Source organism: Trichosurus vulpecula, chromosome 6, assembly GCF_011100635.1.
Source record: "Trichosurus vulpecula isolate mTriVul1 chromosome 6, mTriVul1.pri, whole genome shotgun sequence".
In the NCBI taxonomy this organism is placed as follows: domain Eukaryota; kingdom Metazoa; phylum Chordata; class Mammalia; order Diprotodontia; family Phalangeridae; genus Trichosurus; species Trichosurus vulpecula.
In genome coordinates this window covers 183661400-183684166 of record NC_050578.1, presented here as the reverse complement: position 1 = coordinate 183684166, position 22767 = coordinate 183661400, and the positions used below count along the sequence as shown (strand labels likewise).

General features: G+C 38.6%; 1 protein-coding gene across 1 annotated transcript in view; it reads right to left on the bottom strand.

Moving 5' to 3' along the window:
• Nucleotides 1-22447, bottom strand: part of SEL1L3 (SEL1L family member 3) — a 124055-nt gene extending 101608 nt beyond the window's left edge. Inside the window, exons 1-2 of the mRNA XM_036764891.1 lie at nt 22311-22447; nt 6912-7479 (exon numbers count right to left, since the gene is read on the bottom strand). Of these exons, the coding sequence (XP_036620786.1) occupies nt 6912-7479; nt 22311-22445 (703 nt within the window). The 5' untranslated portion in view covers nt 22446-22447. The remainder of the gene's footprint in view (nt 1-6911; nt 7480-22310) is intronic.
• Between the last annotated feature and the right edge of the window lie 320 nt (nt 22448-22767).

Sequence of the window (22767 nt, the reverse complement as noted above, 5' to 3'; positions counted from 1 at the left end):
ATCCACATTCTTTATGAGATACTTCCTGATTCCCTGCTCTGACTCACTTTGGACTTATTTTTAACGTATCTCATATTTACTCATCTGTGAACATCTTGTATCATCAAAGTATAATGGAAGTTTCTTGAAGGAAGGGACTGGCTCTTCATTATCACCAGAGCCCAGCATACTATTGGACATAGAACAGGCAATGCTTGTGTCCTGCCCAGATCTGACTGCCAGAGTTAATCTGAACAGAATACAATGATAACTCCCTCATCCTGTGCACTACTCATCTGTTAACATGGCCTAAGATTACATTTGATCTTTGGGCAGCCATGTCCCATAGTAGGTTCCCAGCAAACTTGTAGTTCATTAAGAATTCCAGTTCTCCTCTCCTGAGCTGTCCAGACACATTCCCTATCCTATACTTGTACAGCTAATTTTTAGACTCTAAGTGTGGTGCTTTTCATATATCTCTCTTATTGGAGTCAGCCCAGTGTTCTGGCCTGTTGAGATTTAAAAAAAAAATTCTTCTTACTATCTTCTAACCTATTAGCTATCTTGCTCAGCTTTGAGCCATCTGGAAATTTGATAAGCATTCATCTAAGTTACTGATAAATGACAACTTCTAATGATATTGGTTATAATGGAGTTTTATCAGTATTTATGTTCTGCTGGGCATCAGCGACAGACAAGGAACAAGCAGGCCTTCATAAGGTAATCCTTTAATATGGCAAAAACACTCAGGGCAAAGCTCTATCCTAGAAAGCACTGCACTATATGATAATAAGTCAAATATAGCAAAAAACATTAGTAGGAACTAGTAAGGAATAAAGATAATAAACTTTGAACCATCAGCACCTCCTTATCCCCCAAGGCATAAATAATATCTCCCCCCCATTAATTAACAATGCTTTAATGAGCAAAGGGGGAGATACCTTTTTGCTGGCCTATCTCTGTATTATACTAGTAGATAAAGAAATAACAAGGTACTCACTCTACTTCAAGAATTGTAGAGGTCGGAGAAGAATAATTACTTATTTCATTTCGTGGTTCTTGGGAGTTTGGCTTAAAAGTCAAGGCCAGATGGCTCTGGAGGGTTTTCTATTAATGGTTCTGCTATTTTCAAGTCACCTTGGGAAGTACACTTATACAAGTGATCAACACAGTGATGTCACACCATCCTATTGGCTTTGTTATACAGGCCCAGGGATCTTAATTATAATGGCAAGAAGATACCTCATTCAGCTACACATTTCCTAGAAAAAATTAGCTCCTGTGATAAAAATGAATGAAGAATATGTGCTGACATAGTCTCATCAGGTATTTGTTTTTGTCTTATAAATCTTCATTTAAGTCTGGATGGAAACAATAAAGGCAATATTGATACATCACCTCATAAGGAAGTCAACAGGAATGGTTCCTGCTATTAAGCACAGAATGCTAGGGTAAGCAATTAGAAATATGACAAGACTTAGTGCCCAATCTCCCCAAAATGTGTTCAGGGGATCTTTAATAGTTCCTGCCACCCCTTTAGGTTTACCATTTTCCCAAGGGTGATAAAACATGTTGGTGAAAGCATAGATATGCAATTCAAATTAATCATTTTAAGCATCTACTATGTTTAAGGCACCATCCAGTCTCTAGCAATCCATGTTACAAATAACTGATACAGAGTTCTGAGGACTACAAAAGAGTTTTATGACAGAAATGGGAAGCTTTGAATGCAATGCCATGCTGTTGGGTGGACCCTTCGGTCAGAAGACCTGAATTTCATTTTTAATTCTGAAATGTAACACTTCTATGACCTTGGGAAAGTCACTTCACTTGTCTGGGTCTCATTTTCTTCAGCTGCAAAATGAGAAATTTGGATTTTATACCATGTGCCACAAAAAGCTTAAAATGAATATGTAACTTTAACATAAAAGGTCACACCATAAAAAACTTGGAAGAGTATAAGATTAGGTACCTTTTAGAGCTATGCCTGGGGGAATATGTTTAACCAAATAAGGGGCTGAAGTGATTACAAAAGATAACATCAATGGTTGTGATTACAATGAATTGAAAAACCTTTGAACAAACAAAATGAATGCAACTAAGAGAAGATGGAAAATCGCTGCCTGGGCAAAACTGCATTAAATATTTCTGAAATGATCTAATATCTAAGATATATAGGGAACTGGCACAAATATATGACTAAGTGCCCTTCCACAATAGATAAGTAGTCAAAAGATATTAACAAAGTCCTCGAGAGAATTGGAAACTATTATGTAATTATAATATTATAAACCGTATGAAAGATTTTTGCAAATAACTAATACTAATAGAAATATGAATCAAAACAACTCTGAGGTATCACCTGCTACCCAGAAAAGGTGACAAAAATGGAAATACCTAGTGTGGAGGGGCTGTAGAAAGACAGAAACACTAATATACTATTAGCGGAGTTGTGAAGTGGTCTGCCCAATCTAGAAAGGAATGTAAAATATGCTTTTAAAAAAGTGACTAAAAAGGCCTGTCTTTTGATCTAGCAATCTCACTACTAGACATTCACCTCAAGGAGGTAAAAGGTAGAAAGATAGGGCCCATATACACCAAAATATTCATAGCAAGACTTTTTGTGGAAACAAAAAACTTAAAGTAGATGAAAATTGATTAGTAATTGGCTAAAGAAATTGTGGTATATGAATGGAATGGAATATTATTGTTTTTTTAAAAATATTCATATGAAGAATTTAGATAAGTATAGGAAAACTTATATGAACAAATGCAGACTGAAAAAGCAAACTCATACAAATAATACACACAATGGCTAGAATAACATAAATTGAAAAAATAATAAAAAAAAGGCAAAGGGAGCACTATATAATTATAATGACCAAGCTTGACCCAGGAAAAAGAGCTAAGAAATTGCATGTCCTTCCCTTCTTTGCAGAGGTTGGGAACTATGGGTGTGGAATATCATGTATACTATCAGACACAGCTGATGTGTTATTTAGTTTTATTGACATGCTTTTACTCCCTCTTTCTCTTTTGCTATTTGTTATAAGTGATGACTTGCTGGGGAAAGAAGGGGAAAGTATATATTTGGAAATGGTGAGGTCAAACTAAAGGATATCAATAAAAATAAGATAAATAATGTTTGGCTTGTACGAGATGGTTTCAATGGTCCCTTACGAATCTCATACAATAAATGTATGAGTCATAAGGTGTCTAACACAATTGAGGAGTTCCTCTCCTGTGGTGACTCTGTGAAATCAATATGGAGTCATGACCAGGGCTTCTTACTCACATCTTATGGAAAAATAGGTACCTTTGGTGGGTTATATCAAATAGTGTAGCATGTGTTTCTTGGATTTTCAATATTTGAATCAATTCCAGGCCACTAGGCCTAGCTTCAAGCGAATGCTCTCATCCTAACTATTTCTGACTGTGCTAAGCATAACTGAGTCCAAGCTAACATGGCAAGTACCTTCAATGGATTTTACTCACCAAAGTCAACCTTTCTGGGGTCATGTTGGTAGAGCATATTAATTGACTGACTCATATTGATGGATTATGATCTAGATCTAGAGACAGAAAGAATTTCAGAGGTCAGCTAGTCAATGCTTTCATTTTACAAATGATGAAATTGAGGCCCAGAAAGGTTCGGTGTCTTGTCCAAGGTCATACGGGTAGTAGTAAGTGGCAGAGCTGGGATTTTAGCTCAAGTGCTAGCATTCCAAGTTTGGTGCTCCATGCTTTTTCACTGCACCACACTATTTGGGAATGGTTTTAATTATTTGAGCATTTTTTTTTTGGCTGGACATACCCCACCACACAAGGAAAGACAAGGGTTAATTTGGGGATCTTGTGTAACTAATTGTATGATATGATCAGCTTAGAGAGATGAGTCAGGGCCATCTTCTAACATCAATGCTTCCAGCAGAGTGGTGACATAAACTAGGATTTGTTATGGGAGCTGGCTTAGAGTTTCAGCATTTGAGATTATTCTTCCAGGCTTATAGACAAGTATGGAGTCATAAGGGTTGAGCAAAATCTCCAGTGCTGCATCTATGAGGATATAATTATAAGGTGGCAGGCTTTTCCTTAGAGAAGATGTAGAGAAAAACAGTCCATAAGCACATGGCATTTGCAACATGTCTATCTTCTAAATTAACATAAGAAACCTGCTTATATTTGCAGGGAAGAACTCTCTAATAATACTAATCTGCCACAGGTGCAAAGAGACTTTGACTCACCCTGAATATTTCTATAGAGCAAAAGAAAAGTAAAATAAATCAGTGTGTACAGTAACCCACAGGCAGAACCATCACAATACATCAGACACTTGACAAAGTATGTATCTCAGGAAAGCCATGTTGCTGCTGGAATCAGATGGTGAAAGGGACGGAGCCTGAAAGAAGTCCCACTGACTGAGAACAATTTATCAATCCTCTGCCTTCTTTATCCCATCTTATTGTTTTGAGCTGACTCCTGTTCACTTACCAGCCAAACAAGGCCATCCTACTGTGAACAACATTAGGGCTGGACCTCATCCATTCCCCAGCCATAAGGGAGAACAAAAGTCTTCATGCTTTCCTTTTGAAGACTATTTTGTCTTCTCTTTTGATTTTTCTTTTAGGGAGAATACCAGGGACATGTTTCTTTTTGGAAGGGGGAGCACATTACAGCACTGTTAATGGTGCAGGTTAAGAAGTCCCCTATTTTGGTCTGCTTTAAACACTTATAAAGGTTTTCCTCTGAGTTAAGGTTGTTTATATTGGCTTGAATCCCAAAGGTAATGTGCCAAAGAAAAGCTGGGGAAAAATCCCACTGAACTATTTCTGAGCATTGTGAATATGGAATAAAGAAAAAGAATTTCACATTTTAAGGTTATGTTCAGAAGCTCTGGGAACTCAGTAAGCTCATAAATGACTTCATTTTTAAACTTCCAGCTCTCAATTCATTCATTCTTCAATGAGAAACATATGATTTGCCAAACATGAAATGAAATCATTAAGCCATAACAAAGTAGGAGGCAACTGAAAGCTATGTACTGCATATGCCCTGTGCTTCATTCCCCTTAACAAATTAGGTACCCGCTATGTATGGCATTCCAGACAGATGCAAGTATGAGGTTCTGATGGTATGAAGTATACATATTGATCATAGAAATAAATGTGACCCTATTTATTCCAGACATTTAATTACATGCCCAGGAAGGGAATTAGATTTCCTCTCATTGGTATCAATATGTTTACAATCCAGTAAAAGTACAAAGTCCTGGCTATCTGTTAAAGACCAAGTGAGTACTTCTCATTCACATAGAGATACAATTAAAACAAAACATAAATCTTACTAATGTACTATTTCATTAGGACAATTTTACTCTAACCAACTATTTAATAAGATCACATGGACTGACTAATTTTTCATGATGTAAATAGCAATATTTTGGTGGTGCCAATAAAGTGCTATAGCTTCTCTCCTTCCCCACACACCCAACTTCCTCCCCTTTCCATATGGGACTTTTGGCAGGAATTATTTTACAAGTGACAAAGGTATAGGTAACAAGAGAAAGGAGACAATGGTCCGTGTCTCTAAATCCACAAAGGGCCTGTGGTAATCCCCAAAGTTTGGAAGATGACAGGATCATTGGACTCAGAGCTAGGTCAGACATTAGAGATCCTATAGTACAACTCCCTCATTTTACAGATGAGCAAATTGAAGCTCAAGGGACAGTGATTTGCCCAAGGTCACGTCAGCAGTAAATAATAGGACTGAAATTTAAGCCCAGATTTTCTGATTCTAAGTATGCATCATGTGAAAAGGGTAATGTTTTGATGAACCTTGATACCTTTCTAATCACACTTGAGTAAGCAATCAACAGACATTTATTGAGCATCTGCTATGTTCCGAGCACTGTACAAGGCTCTGGAGTTGCTAAGACAAAAGTGAAACAGTCCTAGTTACTAGGAGCTTACCTCCCATCAAAGGGCATCATAGCTTTTGCCCTTTGACCACAAGGTCAAAGGACCTTCTCAGGGCTTCTCAGGAATAGGATAAGATACTGCTAAAGGGTTAGGTAAGAAATCTAGGAAGCTATTCAAAATGTATAGCATCAAGGTATTCCTGTTTGATCTCAGTGCCAATGTGGAGACAAAGTAAAGACCATCCACTGTCTGAATGCAGAGTTCTCTAACTCTCAAGCTTAGCTTTCCATCACCATCTCACACACACATGCTGTATCTAGGGAATCACAGAGAGGTTGCTGATCATGGAGATACAGCCAGGGGTATGCTGGAGCCGGCTTGAACCAGCTTTTGAGCTGTTCATTAAATTTTTAGTATGGGTATTTACACCCTTGGAAATTGGCAAATGGTAAACCAAGGCTTGATTTACTGTTTTGTTGATTTCTAGGCTTAACAAAACGATGGAGAAAAATATTAATAATGCACATAAACTTATGTCTTATGTATATTTTTTTCTGAAGAGCTGATTGTTGAACATTTACAGCAAACCATTATATATAGCCATGGCCATACAGAATGCTCTTCCCTTTAATTAGTGCTTGAGGTAGATATGAACAATCATCTCTAATTCCTTTTTTTTTTTGGTGGTTTGAATTTTGCACCTGCATTTATGTGCCATTAAAAACCAGAGCATCCCTCTTATTGTAACTTTCTTTAATTTTTGTTCCTTATTTTCTCCTCTTCCATTCTTCCCTCCAGTCTCACCTCCCAACAAAGTGTGCAACAGCCCACAGATGGCAGAAGCAGAGAGGCTGGACTGGGGAATGCTCAGGGGAAGGAGTTTACCTTATTTTTTTTTTTTTAGTTTCCTCTCCTCAAATTCTCCTAATACCCTAAAATGCTCGCCTGTCCTGATAAGAGCCATCTGAAGAAAAAAAATGGTATCCTACCAAGGAATAAGGCCATCATACCTACCATTTTCGAGAGGGCATTGGGGTATCTTGTTTGCCTGCAGGTTCCATATGTAGTCCATGTTCCACTCAAGACATATTTGATGATCTTTGAAAGGGCGTTCAAAAGGTGGAACTGATTTCAACAAAGTGAAGTTCTTTGTTATAGCATGCAAGAAGTTTTCTTCCCATCTTGCACTCAGATCTCCACTGTGCTTGTGAGTGATCCAGGCATGTAGTATCACAGCAGAGACTGCAATGGAGTGTCTGATGAAATAATCATCTCTATAAACCATGATGCTTGGGAATTTCACATGCACCATTTTAATTCTCCTAGTATGAAGATGTTTCTCGTTCATCCATCTCTTCTTATACACTGGAATGCTGCTTCTGAATTCAGATGAAACAATGGCTTCAAAATTGACCACACAAGGCTGAGAACATAAATACTGAACTGAAACTTCAGAAACATTGCGAACATTTCCTTCGATAACAATGACATGAATAAAATCTTTATAAGTCACACTTGGCTTGGCTTCTGGGATCAGTGATGTAGTCAGGAGTGTTTGCCTACCCAAAGATGGCACAAAGTTCTGAAAGAAAAAAAATTAAATCTTTAAGGCCAGATCCCACTATATGCCACTGATATTTTTATCATCTATTTTTGCAAATTCTAGCACAGTGGCTGGTACATAGTAGGTACTTAATAAATGTTTGCCAATTGATTACAAGGGCTTGTGGATTTCATATAAGTGTCACTTACTGGAGGAAAGAAATTGTACAAACTAAGAACTGGCTACATTAAAGTTTTTGTAGGTCCATTCCCTGGCACAGTAGCAGCTGCTAATCAAAATGCTACTCTCTGAACAATGTGGCAACAGTCCACAGAGCTGCTTTCCAAAAGGAGAGCTATGACATAACAGGGCTGGCAGCAATTGAAGAGGCTGCTAGAGTTTAAAAAAGAGACACCCCAGTTTCAGATGCAGTAAAAACCATTGTCAAGACTTCAAAGAGTAGTGGTCAGAACCTGCCAGGATTCATCAGGGAAAATGGATCAAAGTGCACCCCAAGGGTAATGTCAACAAGAATGCCAAAAAAGGCCCTACCTTCTCCCTATAATTTCAAAGTTGCAGACCAGCAGGAGACTTGTATTGTTCTAAAAAAATCAAACACAGGCAAGTTCAGACCAAGAACGGTCCTGCTCATCACCAGAAATATTAAGAAATATTTTAGCTGCCTATTTGTTTAAGGAAGAGAAATTAGATGTTACCTAAGAGCCCCTTTGGCCAAAGTTTGCTATGGCTCCAGGTCTAGCCATTTCTTCTAGGAAAAAATGGATATAGTCCAGTCAGCAGACCAAGAAACTAAATGCACACCTAAATTCAAACTGGCCACCCAAGGATCATAAGATAAGTAAAATTTGCAAAATGCTCGTTATAGTTGACTCTGGATAAGGAGGAACAAAATCTGACTCACTTGCTTCCCGACCAGATACAATTATCACAACATGGCCCCACTGGTGGAAGGGAAACCAAAATAGCCATTTTTTTTTTTTGCCAAGTCATGAGAAATGGGTGGGAAGGTGATGGATATATAGGTTCTGAGACCCTGAGGAAAAAAAAAGGAAGTTGGTATGCCCTCTAATTTTCACTCCTACAATGAAAGGATTAATTAAGTTGCAATTTCACGTATATGTATAAATTATAGGTTTAAAGCAGATATAAAATGATCTTATAATTAACAAGTAGTCAGCTTTAAAGAAAGACTGTTTTGGTCCTGCTTTATAAATCTGGGATTGAATGCTATTCTCTAGGGAATGGTAACAGAACCAGTATTGGTAGCACTAACAGCAAGTTCGGCTGATGGGTTGACTCGTTTTTAAAGACATACAATGGAGCCCTTAAAATGAGAACCAAACTGTTCAGCATGACTATTCAGCTGATCCAAAGCAATGCAAGATCAATGATGTGGTAAGCCGGTTTAGCCCATAACTTGATTTGCAGCTCACTTTTTACATTGGTGTGATATCTCCAAATGCTTCCTCCAAAAATACTAGTCAATGAGCTCACATGATTGCTTTAGCAAAATAACAGCTCACAATGGCTCTAGGACATGCAAATAATATGTAAAATAGTATGTTTTGCATCTCATTTCAGAAGAATGATTTTAAACCTCCTCTTCATTCTTTTAAAAACTGTCTTACTTTCCCATGCACCATCCTACAGCATCGTCAAATATTTCTCTTATCCTTCAGCACTTGGCATTGAACAAGACAGCATAGCAAAATCTCAATTAACCAAAATGTTGAAGGAAACACTATTCTGACTTGCTAGTGATTTCAAATAGGAAACCCTTTTTGTTGTTTCAATTTGTTATTACTGAAAACCCGTCTAAAATATACCAGTCGGTTTTTCTGTTTTTGTAAGTTTGTTGACATATTTTGAACCTTCATTGATGATGAACTCAGAGTATGTGTTTGAATAGCTGGGGGTCACCACTGTGGAGATCCACAATCCCTTTGCAATCCTGTAGACAGAAATAGCGATGATATAAAAAAAGATTAGACTGAACTTGTGCTGATCCCAGGATGGAGGTTACAAGTTATTTACTTAAGAAATCCCTGGTGTGAGTTGCTTTTCCTTAAATTTGCTACTTTTAAAAGTTGAATGTACAAAAATAGGCCTAGTTGGTTTAGAATTTTGATTATTTTGGTTCCAGTGATTCAAAATTGTGAAGTATTTAGATCTTTAAAGAACAGCGAGAAAACAGTATTCTAGAATACTAAGCTATTACAATCTAGAAGAAATGAAATAATCATTAAGTATCTATTCATATGTATGAATATACTTATTTTTACATATAAAAAAATAACAGTAGTTGGGGGGACTTGATCAGAGGAATTTTCCACTTTCCAACAGGTAAATTTGCTACCCACACCTCCCCTATACAGAGTATGACTATGCAAACTATGTCTTGGAGAACAAAGACAAACTCCTGATTGGTTTTCTGTGACTAGCACTGGGAAAACTCCATTGACTTGTACTCTGGTGAGGAGCAACTGTTAACAGAGAGGTGTCATCTCTCTCTGCATTCACCAATAAAAGTGAGCCAACAGACCTACTCGGTTCCTCTTTCCTGTATTGCTTTTCCCCTTGTACCTTTTTTTTTCTTCTGGAGAGCATGTGGGGCTTGGGACAAAAATCAGAGAGGATTCCTCCCATTCCCTCTCCTCTCAGCAGGAAATGATGACTTGTTGAAGAAGCACAAGGTAAGTTACATGAACTTATTCTAATGGCCTAAGAGAAGAGTTCTTGATACTCAAGTTCTTGGTCTTTCTGAGCAGAGTTAGAGATGTTCTGGTGGAATTTCCTGTCTTAAGTGAGATGGCAGCAGCTAATGGCAACAACAGAGTTCTTGCAGACACACACAGAAGAAGCAAATACACTACACTTGCCCCACTCGGCCCAAAATTCATGGGCAATATTTTGAGCTACAACCTCCTTTGAAGAGTAGATGGGATTCAGATTCCTTATATAGCATATGTCATAATCTAACCTAGACAAAGAAGGGAGGTTTCTTGAGCAGTGCCAGCTTTGGGGGTTGTTGCACAAAGAACCCCAATTTTGAAAGCTCCTGAGCAATATATTTCTTGGAGAAAGAAAAGAATCACTCATGTGGCTCTTGCAGCTAAAGAAACAACAAGAAAGACTTAAAATCATGATGGGAGATGGGGGAGAAGATCAAAGTATACCCTCCTATGACTGACTTATTCATAAAATGCAAGTCTGATAGGAAGTGTCGTTTCCTGTCTGGTAGTTCCAAAGTTTGCCTTCTGGGGGTAGTGCAAATCATAGGAGGAACTGTTCGTTTCAGAAGCACTACGTCACTGGTGGGAGAGCTAGAGATTTGCCAGAATGTCAGAATATTATCCTGCTGGCAGCCTTGAGTTCAGTTCTTTCTGAGAGTAACTACTGTGAGCATTATGTGTTTTCTGTATTTTCATATAGGTTTCTATGAGTGATCTGAGTGCTTGTTTGTTTTCTGTATCTGGGGGCTCCTATGAGTCTTTTGTTTGCCCTGTATTTTCTGTGGGGGTGAGATTAACGGAGTCCTTTACTAGATATGTACGTTTTACTTTCAGTCATTGTTTAGCAAATAGGGAACATATTATACACATTTGTAGAACTCTAGACACACACACACATACACACACACATATGTATATATATACATATACATATACATATATATATACATATATATATATATACATATACATATATATATATTTAGAAATTTCTCAAAGTAAAACTGAGTCGGGATAATCAACCAAAAGATAAGATTATCCCATTAGGTCAACCATTGAGATTTGGATGACCTATGTGAGCTCAGAGCCTGGGAAACCCTGGGCCATGGGAAACATATTATTCAAGGACGATGTCCCCATGTCACTCCTGTTTTGTCTAGAAGAATTTGTATAAAAGGTGGAATGGAGTTACACTGAATAGAACAGCACAATTCAAGACTGTATTTACCAAAACAAGAAAGAAGGCAGAGTTGGTAGCAGGTCGCAAGAAATAGGGGGTCACTATTTTAAATGTATAGTTTTAAGAAGTAAGGTCTTTTGGTGGTAAGAGCTTTACAAATCAGTTCAAATCTTTTGTGTATTATTTTTTTCAACAGATTGGCAGTTATAAAACAGTGGGTTAGTGGATTATGCTAAGGAGATTACTAAAAGAATGGGGAGGAAGTATTGTACAGGCAAAGACTGATAGATTAGAAAGATTTTCTAGTTCGGTGGGTGGAGCAAAGGCCTCATGATCAGCTTGAAGATACAGAACATAGCTTGTACAGAATGTGGGTTGGATCACTTTCCTGTCTTTTAGAACATATGGAGCATGTAAGCCAGGGACACTGTGCGTTGGAGCAAGACCAACGTGCTTATAGCCATTGCCTGCAGGATGTACATAACCAGTACCTATCAGTGACACATCACACTCTAAATATTGATTATGCTAAGCTGGTTTCCTGGAATATGTTATGTGAGGTTATTAAACATTTCCTGTTAGGGGAAAAAAGTCAATTAATTGAAGAATGGAGTTTCAGGGTAAATGTTGTATTTAAACTTCCTGGATTTGTTCACATGCCAGATTGTATTAACATAAAATAAAAACAACTAATTTTTCTTATTAAATACTAGACCTTAATATTTAATGCTGGCTACAGCAAAGATGTATCACACATCATTGGTACAGGGTCCTAAGCAACAACTCCACACAAAACATTGCACCAATAACCTTCCTATTACTAATCTGTTCTTTCATCTTCCATCTACCACCCCATTGCCTCAGTTCAATCCAGCTTCTTTATTTCTGAATTCATTTCAATTCAATTGAATAGCCATTTATTGAGTGCCTAGTTTGTACATGGCACTGAACTTTTAAAAAATAAATTTAATAAATAATGAAAAGGAAAGAGAAAAAAAACAATTCAGTAAGAACAACGACACACTAAGTATCACTCCCCACTCAGTTCTTAACCTGCTCTCCTTTCCATGCTGGGTCTATTATCACCTCTCTGATGCAATATGCAATATTCCATACACATAGTCCCCCCTACATCTGCAAAGAATTGGGAGGATGTATTTTCTCAACTCATTCTCAGGTCAAAGTTTGATCATGACAATTACACAGTGAGTGTTCGTAATTTATTCTTTCCAATTATATTGTCATATTCATTGTGTATATTGTTTTCCTGGTTCTGTTTATTTCTTGTACCACTTCCCATGACTGTATTCATCATATCCTTCATTTCTTAGAGCACAGTAAGTTATATTACATACATTCATGTGTTACAATTGGCTTAGCTATTCCCCAATCAATCGATGGGTATCTACTACTTTTATTTCTGATTCTTTGCTACTGCAAAAAAGTACTACTAGTAATCTGGGGGAGTATACAGGACCTGTCTTTCTATCTTTGACCTCCGTGGGACATATGCCTGTCTGTGGGATCTTTAAGTCAAAGTGCGCAGACATTTTAAGTACTTTTAAAAGTAACATAATCCCAAATTCCTTTCCAGAATGTTTGGACCAATTCATAGCTCCAACAACAATATATTAGTGGGCCTATGATTCTTATCCTCCAAAATTAAGACTTTGATGGTGAGGGTTGGCCCTACGGAGAATTGAAAGTAGTAGAAACTTGTTTAAGATACTTTCCGTTTAACCTTTGTTCATTTCTTCCTCCCAGGCAGCAATTCCTATCATCTTTCTGTAGCTATGCAGGGCTCCTTACCCCTCTGCTGTAATGCTTTATGTTCCAGAACTTTCCCACTCTCTTAGATGCTCATTCTCCATCCAACCTCCCCACAACAAACAAAAATCAGTTCTGTGTAACATCTTCTCAGGATGCCCTGATAATCTGAACAATTATTTCATGCTGATGTATTAAACAGTGATCTGAGATTGGCATGCTACAATTTTCTGGTAACACTGACACATTTCCACAGACTTTCTAGAGACAAGACTTTTACCTAACCACCTCACATCCATGAGAGTAGCTATGCACTGCTGGTGGAGTTGTGAATTGATCCAACCATACTTGGAGAGCAACTATGCCCAAAGGGCTATAAAACTGTGCATATCCTTTGTCCCAGCAATACCACTACTAGTTCTGTATCTCAAAAAGATTATTTTTAAAAGGAAAAGCACTATTTGTACAAAAATATTTATAGCAGCTCTTTTTGTAGTGGCAGAGAATTGGAAATGGAAGGAATGCCCAACATTTGGAGAGTGGCTAAACAAGCCACAAGTATGTGATTGTGATGGAATACTACTGTGCTATAAGAAATGATGAGCAAAATGGTTTCAGAAAAACCTGTAGAGACATATATGAACGGATTCAAAGTGAAATAAGCAGAACCAGAAAAACATTGCACACAGTAATAGCAATATTGTATGATGATCAGCTATTCTTAGCAATACAATGATCCAAGACGATTCTGTAGGACTTACAATGAAAAATGCTATCCATCTCCAGAGAAAGAACTGATACAGTCTGAATGCAGATCAAAGCATACTTTTTAAACTTTATTTTTCTTGGGTTTTTTTTGGTCTGTTTTCTTTGCAACATGGAAATGTTTTACATGACTGCACATATATAAGCTATATCAAATTGCTTGCTTTCTCAAGGAGGAGGAGGAAAGAGAGGGAGAAAGAATTTGGAACTCAAGTTTTTTTTTAAAAAGAATGTTAAAAATTGTTATTCCATGTAATTGAAAAAAAAACAAAATATTTTTTGAAATTTTACTTAAAAAAGACTTTTAACTAAAGGCAGACTGACAGTTCATGGAAAAGACAATTTTGGGCATGTGGGCCTTTCTAATATCCTACAAGTTATACACAAGAGTCCTATGTTGTTTATCTGCTCTTGGAGTTTAAAGAACAAGGAACACTAAAGCATTCATAAGACATTGAATATCCTCTGTGTATACAGAAGTTTAGCTCTATGGTACTTCATCTATGAAATACTAAATTTAATTTTAAAATGAAGATTTTTTTTCATGGGAGGGGTATGCTGTTGGCAATACCTGATTATTTTGCAGATTAAAAAAATCAATTGTACACATGTTTTGATGACAGATAACCCAGACTTGGGAGGCATAAATGTACTATTTTTTCTGAGTGAGATCCAACATAGAAGTCATGAGTCTGAAGGATTTATGTTTCTTCTAGACGGGAAAAGGATTAGTCAATAGAGTCTACTGCTTCCTTTGGGATGACTGAGTTCTATATGCTTAAAAAAATCAATGAGAAGAAATTCTACTCAAACAACCATCCCTTGATACCTAGGCTGTTACCAATACCGAGAAGAACATGCAAAAACATTTTTGGTGTTCACTATAAATGGCTCACCTGAGGATAATGGCAGGAGGGTGGTCATATGGATAATCCAAAATTCAGTTTTTACATTCACTCATTTACTTTGAATGTTTTTGTATTTACACAGACACGTCTGAAGTACAAATAAAATTCAAACCCAACAACGAAACCATGTTATGAAAGTCTAAATGTCCAGTGTGCTCGGTCAAAGGCTTATAGTAAAATAACTGTTTCTACATGTTTGCTGATTCAAGTTTTCTTCAAGTCAGAGGGAATAGTTTTGGCTTAAAAGCCCCCCTTCTACAATGTTTGCAGGAATAGAGATAAAGAAAAATTCTGTTTCTATCAACAAAATACATCGAGTAGAGTAGGTGATGCTGTCAGGATGCAAGATCGGTTGTGAATAAACTACCCATGGATAACAAGCTGTTTGATGTCAGAGAATTCCATTCCATTCAACAAGCATTTATTAAATACCTACTGTTTGATTCCAGAAACATACTCTATTTATTAAAGAATGATACTTTTGGAACAAGATTTACCACTCTTGATAACACTTAAGCCCCCAAAATGTATTAAACTAGTGATTCTAGTGTAGTCTGAGGATCTCTAGGGGTCCCCAAAACCCTTTTAGGGGGTCTGAAAGGTCAAAACTATTTTCATAATAATATCAAGATGTTGCTGCCTATTAACAAATTGTGGTTGCCTAACTACATATATGTATGACCAGATTTTCTTCATGTACCTCAGCCAAAAACAGCATATCACAACAGATTGAATGCAGAAGAAATGAGAATCCAGCTGTCTCCTCTCAGGCCAGACATTGAAGGGATTTACAAAAATGTGTAAAGAAATGCGACTCTTCTCATTATTTTTGTTTTGTTTTGGAAAATATAGTTATTTATCATTTAACCCTGTTTGCCTCAGTTTCCTCATCTGTAAAATGAGCTGGAGAAGGAAATGGCAAATCACTCCAGTAACTTTGCCAAGGAAACCCCAAATGGGGTCATGGGAAATGACTTACAACAGCAAAAATAATAAATAAAAAAATAATAAATAAATAAAATAATAAAATAATATAAAATATAAAATAATAAAAAATAAAATAATAAAATAAATAAATAAAAAATACATTTTAAAATGTATACTTTAATTTCTAATATGGTAAAACTCAATAGATACAACCCACTTAAACAAAAGCTTTTTGGAGTCTTCAACAATTTTCAGTAATATTTTATAAAGGGCTTCTGAGATCAAAAAGTTTGAGAACAGCTTTATGAGGACTAATGGCTTACGTGGAAGCATCTTAACTCTCTGGCCATATCCCAAGAAGCCCTGCAACATAAAGTGAATACGTGGCTATAACTGTGGCCTGAACTTCTCCGCTCACCTCTGTAACTACAGTCCAAAGTTCAGGCAGCAGGTGACTGAATAACTTTGCAAGAACTACTTCTCCAGCTCTCTGGAAGTATGTGAGCTCATCTAACTCCAGCATCCCCAGTAGTTTCACTCTAGTCTAGAATGCCTCACTACCTACCACCACATCATCAGTGCCATCACCACCATCATCATCACCACCATCACCACCACCACCACCATCACTATCACCATCACCATCACCTCACTACTACAACCACTACCATCATCATTTCTATCACCATAATTCCACAGAGTCCTTCCATCAGTGAAGAAAGCAAATACATGAAAACAGCAGCATCTCTGCATTTCCACATGGCCCCACCAGCCCCTTGATTCCTTCTACAGAGTAAGGATTTCCTCCACAGAGTAAGGGCCAGCAAACAGAAGGCTAAATGTTATGAATTTTAGGTTATACTGCAGCTGGTTAATATGTTAATGAATTATCCAAATTCTTTTTTCCCATTCCTCTTTTTGCTTTACCTCTGGATGCTCTCCTTACCACCTGAGGCATTCTATAAATAGGACACATATGAAGAAAAGGCAGGAAAACTGTTGGTATGGTGAGGAGGCTGAAACTCTTAGCAAAAAAAAAGATTTTTGTTTGTTTACTTGTTTAATTTGAGAAGCAGTTTGGTATAGTAGAAGGACTGCTGGATTTGGAGGTCAAGAGATATAAAGGTTTGGATCCTGCCTCTGATATTTAATAGCTGTGTGGTAGAGAGAGCAAATCACTTAGTTTATCTGACCTGTAAAATGGTGATGATTTTTGCAGTACCACACAGGGTTGTGAGGATCAAATGAAATAATATAGTATTGCTCTTTGTAAACAAAACACTATGTAAAAGGGAGGTATTATCTTTGGACTTCAATGATCCATGGTCTCCAGTCACTACATATAATTGAAAATTGCTTATATTTTCCTTTTCTCAACTAGACATGGTGCTCAGCACTTAGTAGGTGATCAATAGCTAGATTCAAGCTATGGCCCATAGAGGATCTATGAGAAGATCTCTCCTCCCATTGCTTAGCAGAGGTTGTATGATGTTGGTGTGGACATTGCACATAATGTCAGATTTTTTTCAATGTATTGATCTGTTTTGCTGAATATTTTCTTTTATTCCTTTTTTCCCATTTAAAAAATCTTTTTTTTATGAGGGATGGCTCTCTGGGGAGGCATTTGAGGAGGGATACAGAAGGAAACATAGATATTGCAAAAACAAAAAATATCAATAGAAGTCTTTTTTTTAAAAAAAAAAGAATGCAGTCTATCATCACTGATTGAAAACTCTCTGACATCCATCACTGCTATGATCTGCTGTCCCCTACATACATCTGCTGTACTAAAACCCTCTTATTTCTTTGTCCTCTTGCTGTCTAACAAGTACAAATATCCACCCTGATTATTTCAGCTGTACAGCTGCCTTTGATACTGGTGATCATGACACTTATTTTTCAATTAAAAAAAAAACCCTTTACACATTCATGGCCACTGTTGGGAATGGGCAGAGCTGCATTCTAGCAAAGCCATTTCTCACAGATGGTGCTGTGGCGGACTCTCAGGTCCTAGCCAATAAGATTTAACCGGTGAATGTTTAATCAGACAAGACCACAGTTATTGTGTTGGATAGGACACGACATTTCTGAAGACCATGCTCAGACCACTGTGGTTTCTTCAGCTGATGGAACCCTACTCTTCTTTGCTACAAAGGTCACCATCTAGAAGTCCTCATTGCTCTCTGTCATTCACTGACTTCAGACTTCTCAGAAAGCAGCTGTGACCATGGTTTGTCTTTTTAAAAAATTGTTTGGCACGGTTTCTGCGACTTATCGTTCAGGCCTCATCACAATTATTCATGCTTTGGCAGTATCCTAGCTACAGTCACAGTATTCTTCTTGGGCTAACATTGATGGTTGTGAAGCCCCTGCTAGTATAGAACAAAACATCTCATCCCTCTTTGGGCATGCTCATGTATAAGGATGTATGGTTAAAAGCAGCATGCTATCTAGCCAACTCTCAAATTTTTGCTTCTTTGAAGGCAATAAAGAAAACTGGGTAGTATAAAACCAGACAAAAAAATCACCCAATCATTTGTACTTGAATCTGGAAAGTGTCCAAAGATACCTTCAACACCTATTGTATTTTTTGCCTTTTCTCTGTATCCCCAAAGCTTAGCACAGTGCCTGACACATAACAACTTAATAAATGCTTTTTGACCTGACTTGAGCCATTCAGAGATGTGCTCAGACACACAAGTAAGCTCAGCATTTCATGCTGTCAGGCCCTTGGAAATAGGAGGAAAAGAAGAGAAGACTCCAAAGACCTCCTCTGACAATACCAAAGAGGAAGCATCTTGTAGTACTGCTTCTCCTCTGGAGTTTCCACACCTTCTTTCTGTCCCTATTAATTGATTTTAGGTTATTTTAGATATAACAATATCTCTTCATAAGATGCTTCAGAGCCACTAATGATAGCTTCAGTACTGTACATTTAAGTATGGAGAGAAAAATGATATTTCAAAAGTATTGAACATTCCTTTGCATCTAGGGTATAGATCAGGAGTTCTTATGTTGGGTTCCAAAAGTCCCTTAAAGGTCTGTGGATAGGTTTCAGAGGGTCTATGAACTCAGATGACCCCAAGCCCCCCAAATTTAGCATTTCCTTCAATTATTTTAAAATTATTTTCTGAGAAGGGGTCTATAACTTTAACAAGACTGCCAAAAGTGTCCAAGACACAAAAAAGGTTAGGAATTCCAGGGTCTAGATGGACCAAATGCTTTAGCCTAAAACTCAAGACCCTCCACTGGCCAGCACCAACCTACCTTTGTAGCTTTCTCTCAAGCAAATTTTTTCTCTTATATTACAAATTCCAGGAAAACACATTACTCATTATTCCCCGAATACATTGCACCCTTCCCTTACACTTTATTCATACTACTGTTCCCTATTCCTAAAACACCCACCTCTCCCCTCCTATTTAATACCTCCTGAAATCTCACCTATCCTTCAAGGCTCAGCTCAAATGTCACCTCCTCCACATCTCCATCCCTGATCCCTCCCACTCCTGTCTCATAGCACTTATCATATTCTAATGTATACTTCCCTGTGTGTATACCTTATTATTCCCTAACTAGCTTCTTGTGACAAGTATCCAGTATTATTTATCTTTGTATTTCCCTGAGTCCTAAAAATTTGTGGTATATATGAATGAATGGATGGATGGATAGATATGTGTTTCTGAACTTCAGCGAAGTGAATGTGCTTAAAATCCTTTAATATCTGGAATGGTCTCCATTTCTATACTAATTCAAGTACTTTGTGTCTCCTCAATCCTGCTTAAAAAATAAAACCCTTTCTCTGACTGATCCCAACTGACTGATGACTCCATTACTTACGTCCACTCAGCATTCACAGTCATAGATGATTAGAGGTACCTTAAATATTACTGAGTTCAAGGCCCTTAGTTCATAGTTGAGGAAACCAAGGCAAAGAGAGAATTGATTTGTTAAAGGTCATACAGGTAATTAGTGGCAGAGATGGAACTAGAACCCTTTCTCCATTGTCATAATCCAGTCTGTGCCCTTCCCACGATATCCTACTGTCTCTCTGTAACAAGTTTATGAACTCATTTTGTGAGATGTACTTGATATCTTGCTTCTCTCAGTGTCCTTTGGTCATTTCATTATGTTAGATTTCCCCAAGCAGTTTGTAAACTTCCAGGACAGAGACCAAACCTTTTGTTCTTTAACAGCAGCACCTAAGACAGGGCTCTCCACACAGTACCCTCTGACAAGACTGAATAGACATCCCTGTATCACTTTTCTAATCCCTTCAGAACACCCCCTCCATGCCACTAGTTTCCCCTCAACATCACTTAAACTTATGATATGCAGTCTTCAAGGGAAGATTTTGCCTATTGCAAAATCCACAAATACCGCACTTTTGTGAAAGCCCAGCTAACCAATAACAAACCAACTAGCCTTCAAAGCAAAGTATCAGTCTTAAAAATATTTTAAGTCTTTCTCCTGCTTGATTGGTAAATTTTCTGCATTAAGTTGGGAAGCAGGGTTCTTATTTCTATCATTGGATGGTAATCCAGAGGTGTATCTGATGGACACATAAATGGACAAGAATCACTCACATTTCCTTCGTCGTATTTCCAAAAAAAAAAAAAAACCCAAATGTCCCTTCTTTCTCTCTTTGCCAAGACATTCATCCATGCTCTAGTTATTTGCCATGTTACAGTGTTTTCTGGAATCTTTCTTTTTGGAGTTCTTTCTCACCACCACCACAGCCTTTATTCTATCCATAAATATCATTTCTTTCTTGCTCATTGCCCTGTTTCTTTATTTTCTCCTCTGCTCAAAGAAAACTTCATATTCTTCTCCAAACATTTCCAATTCCCCAGGTATTACCCTTGGCCTCCAACCTTTTTCATTCCTACCCTATATACCAGAAGCTATAAAAACCTGGGTTTCTGTTCTTTCTAGGCTGGGAGGGGGAGGGGAAGGGTCTTCTCCACTTGTAATCCTCACACCTTATTTCATTTATGTTGATGTACAAGTACCTCATGGAAAGAATCATCTATTTAGGTAAGAGCTCTGTCATTTGCTAGAGCAGTTTTATTAATTACACTGTGCTATACAGCCCTGTGGCACAAGTATTAAATAATGATAGTTCTTGGACTAATACATTTTTTTCTTCATTTAAAGTGACAACTTCAGCTGAAAATGCATAGGTGATTCTATAACACAGCACCTGGTAATTTCCAAAGTAAGATAAAAAAGCAGCGTTCATTCAACAGGTAGATTTCAAGGTAGAATTAAAACTGATGCTTCGCTATCACAGTGGTTTCTAATATGAAGAAGTGAAACATCATGGTAGCAAGGCACATAAAGGTAAAGAAAGGTTTCTTGTTCTGGGTACCAAATCCCAGAGATAAAATTTTCACTCTTCCCACACTTTCTAACCAATTCTTAACCAACACAGAAAATTAATCTCTTCCCCATACCCACTCCCCCAACAATGATGATGCGGAAGAAATTATAAGAAATCTGGACATATACTGGTTAATTTCTTCAGCATTCTGTAAATTTCCTATTACATCAGTTTCATGATTCAGCATTTACCATTTTGATTATTTACAGTAATACATCGTGAGATAACACCAGGTTTGTACAGGATCCCGAAAGGTAAAGCGTATTGTACACAAAGGATGCCAAACAGGCAAATCCATTACTATTTAACTCAGGAAAAATTATGAGAATTTAGAGATAATTTTATCATCCTGGTTCAAAGGTCTAAATTTTACTCCTACTGAAAATTAATAGCTTTAAAGTATAGGTTATTGACTTTGGTTGTGTATGACAATTGCATACACTCAAATTGAAATTATAAGGCAAATAGCATAGCTAAGTGAAAATAAAACACTGTTAAATATGTTATCTAGAATTGTGCCTCCTCCTGACATCTGAAACTTTAGAGAAACTGGGAAGGAGTTCAAGAGCGTTGGTAATTCCAGGTTCACAGAGGGATATGTTGTGGTATAAGGAGAACACTTAAAGAATCAAGAAAGAGCGTGTGAGCACAGAATATAAAGGAGTTGGGCAGAGAGGGAAAAAAGGCGTCCAGGGTTATTAGTGAATAGGAAAACAAGGGTGGGGGAGAGAGGGTAACCTAAGGGAGATACAGAGACGACTGGGTAGTCCGGAGTGAGTTTGAAGCGAAATAGTGGGTGAAGGGGCATTCTCTGGGGTAGGAATGGGTGCGTGGGAGAGATGCTGAGGGAGAACGTGAGTGAGTTCGGGAGAATGGAAAGAGAAAGGAGAAAAGAGAAAGAAAGAAACTCCCAATCCATCCCACAACACTCCGGTACCTGAACTCCCTTTCTCGGGTGCCTGGAGCACCTGGTGCGCAGCAGGCAAGGAAAGAAAGAAAACTAAAGGCTTTTCCTACTGCTTGCCAGCCTGCCCACGGCCGGAGCAGGAGAGCCCAGTGTCCGCGGTGGCCGCCCGGTCCCCCGCTCTACACACCACACCCTGGGGAGATCGATGCCTGGAGGGAGGAAGCCCAGGGCGGGGGTGGGGGGGGGGGCAGGGGTAGGGGCAGGGTCCTGGGCAGCTCACCAGGCAGCAGAGCAGGAGTATCGCAGAGGGGCGCCCGCCGAGGCCCGGGGGGACCCCGCTGGTCCAGCCCCTCGGGCTCTCCTCCTCCTCCTCCTCCTCTTCCTCACCGTTGTCCGCCGCGGGCCGGGGGGACATGGCTCTTGCTCCGGGGCCGGGGCAGTCCTGCTCCGTCGCGGGCGGCGGCTGCTGCTCCTCCTGCCCCGCACAGCCCGGCTCCATGGGGAGTCGGGGGAGGGGACCGCGAGGGCCGGCCGGATCCGAGCCCGGAACAGGGTCACCTGGTGCAGAGCCCGGCCCTGGGACCGGCCCCCGCTGGAGGCGCCACCTTCTCTCTCCCCGCCCTCCCCGCCTCCTGCCCCGCGCTGGGCCACCTGCCGCCGCGGCGCCGCGGCCGCCGCCGCCACCTCCGCCCCCGCAACAGCGGCAGCAGCAGCGGCGGCAGAGGCAGAGGCAGCGG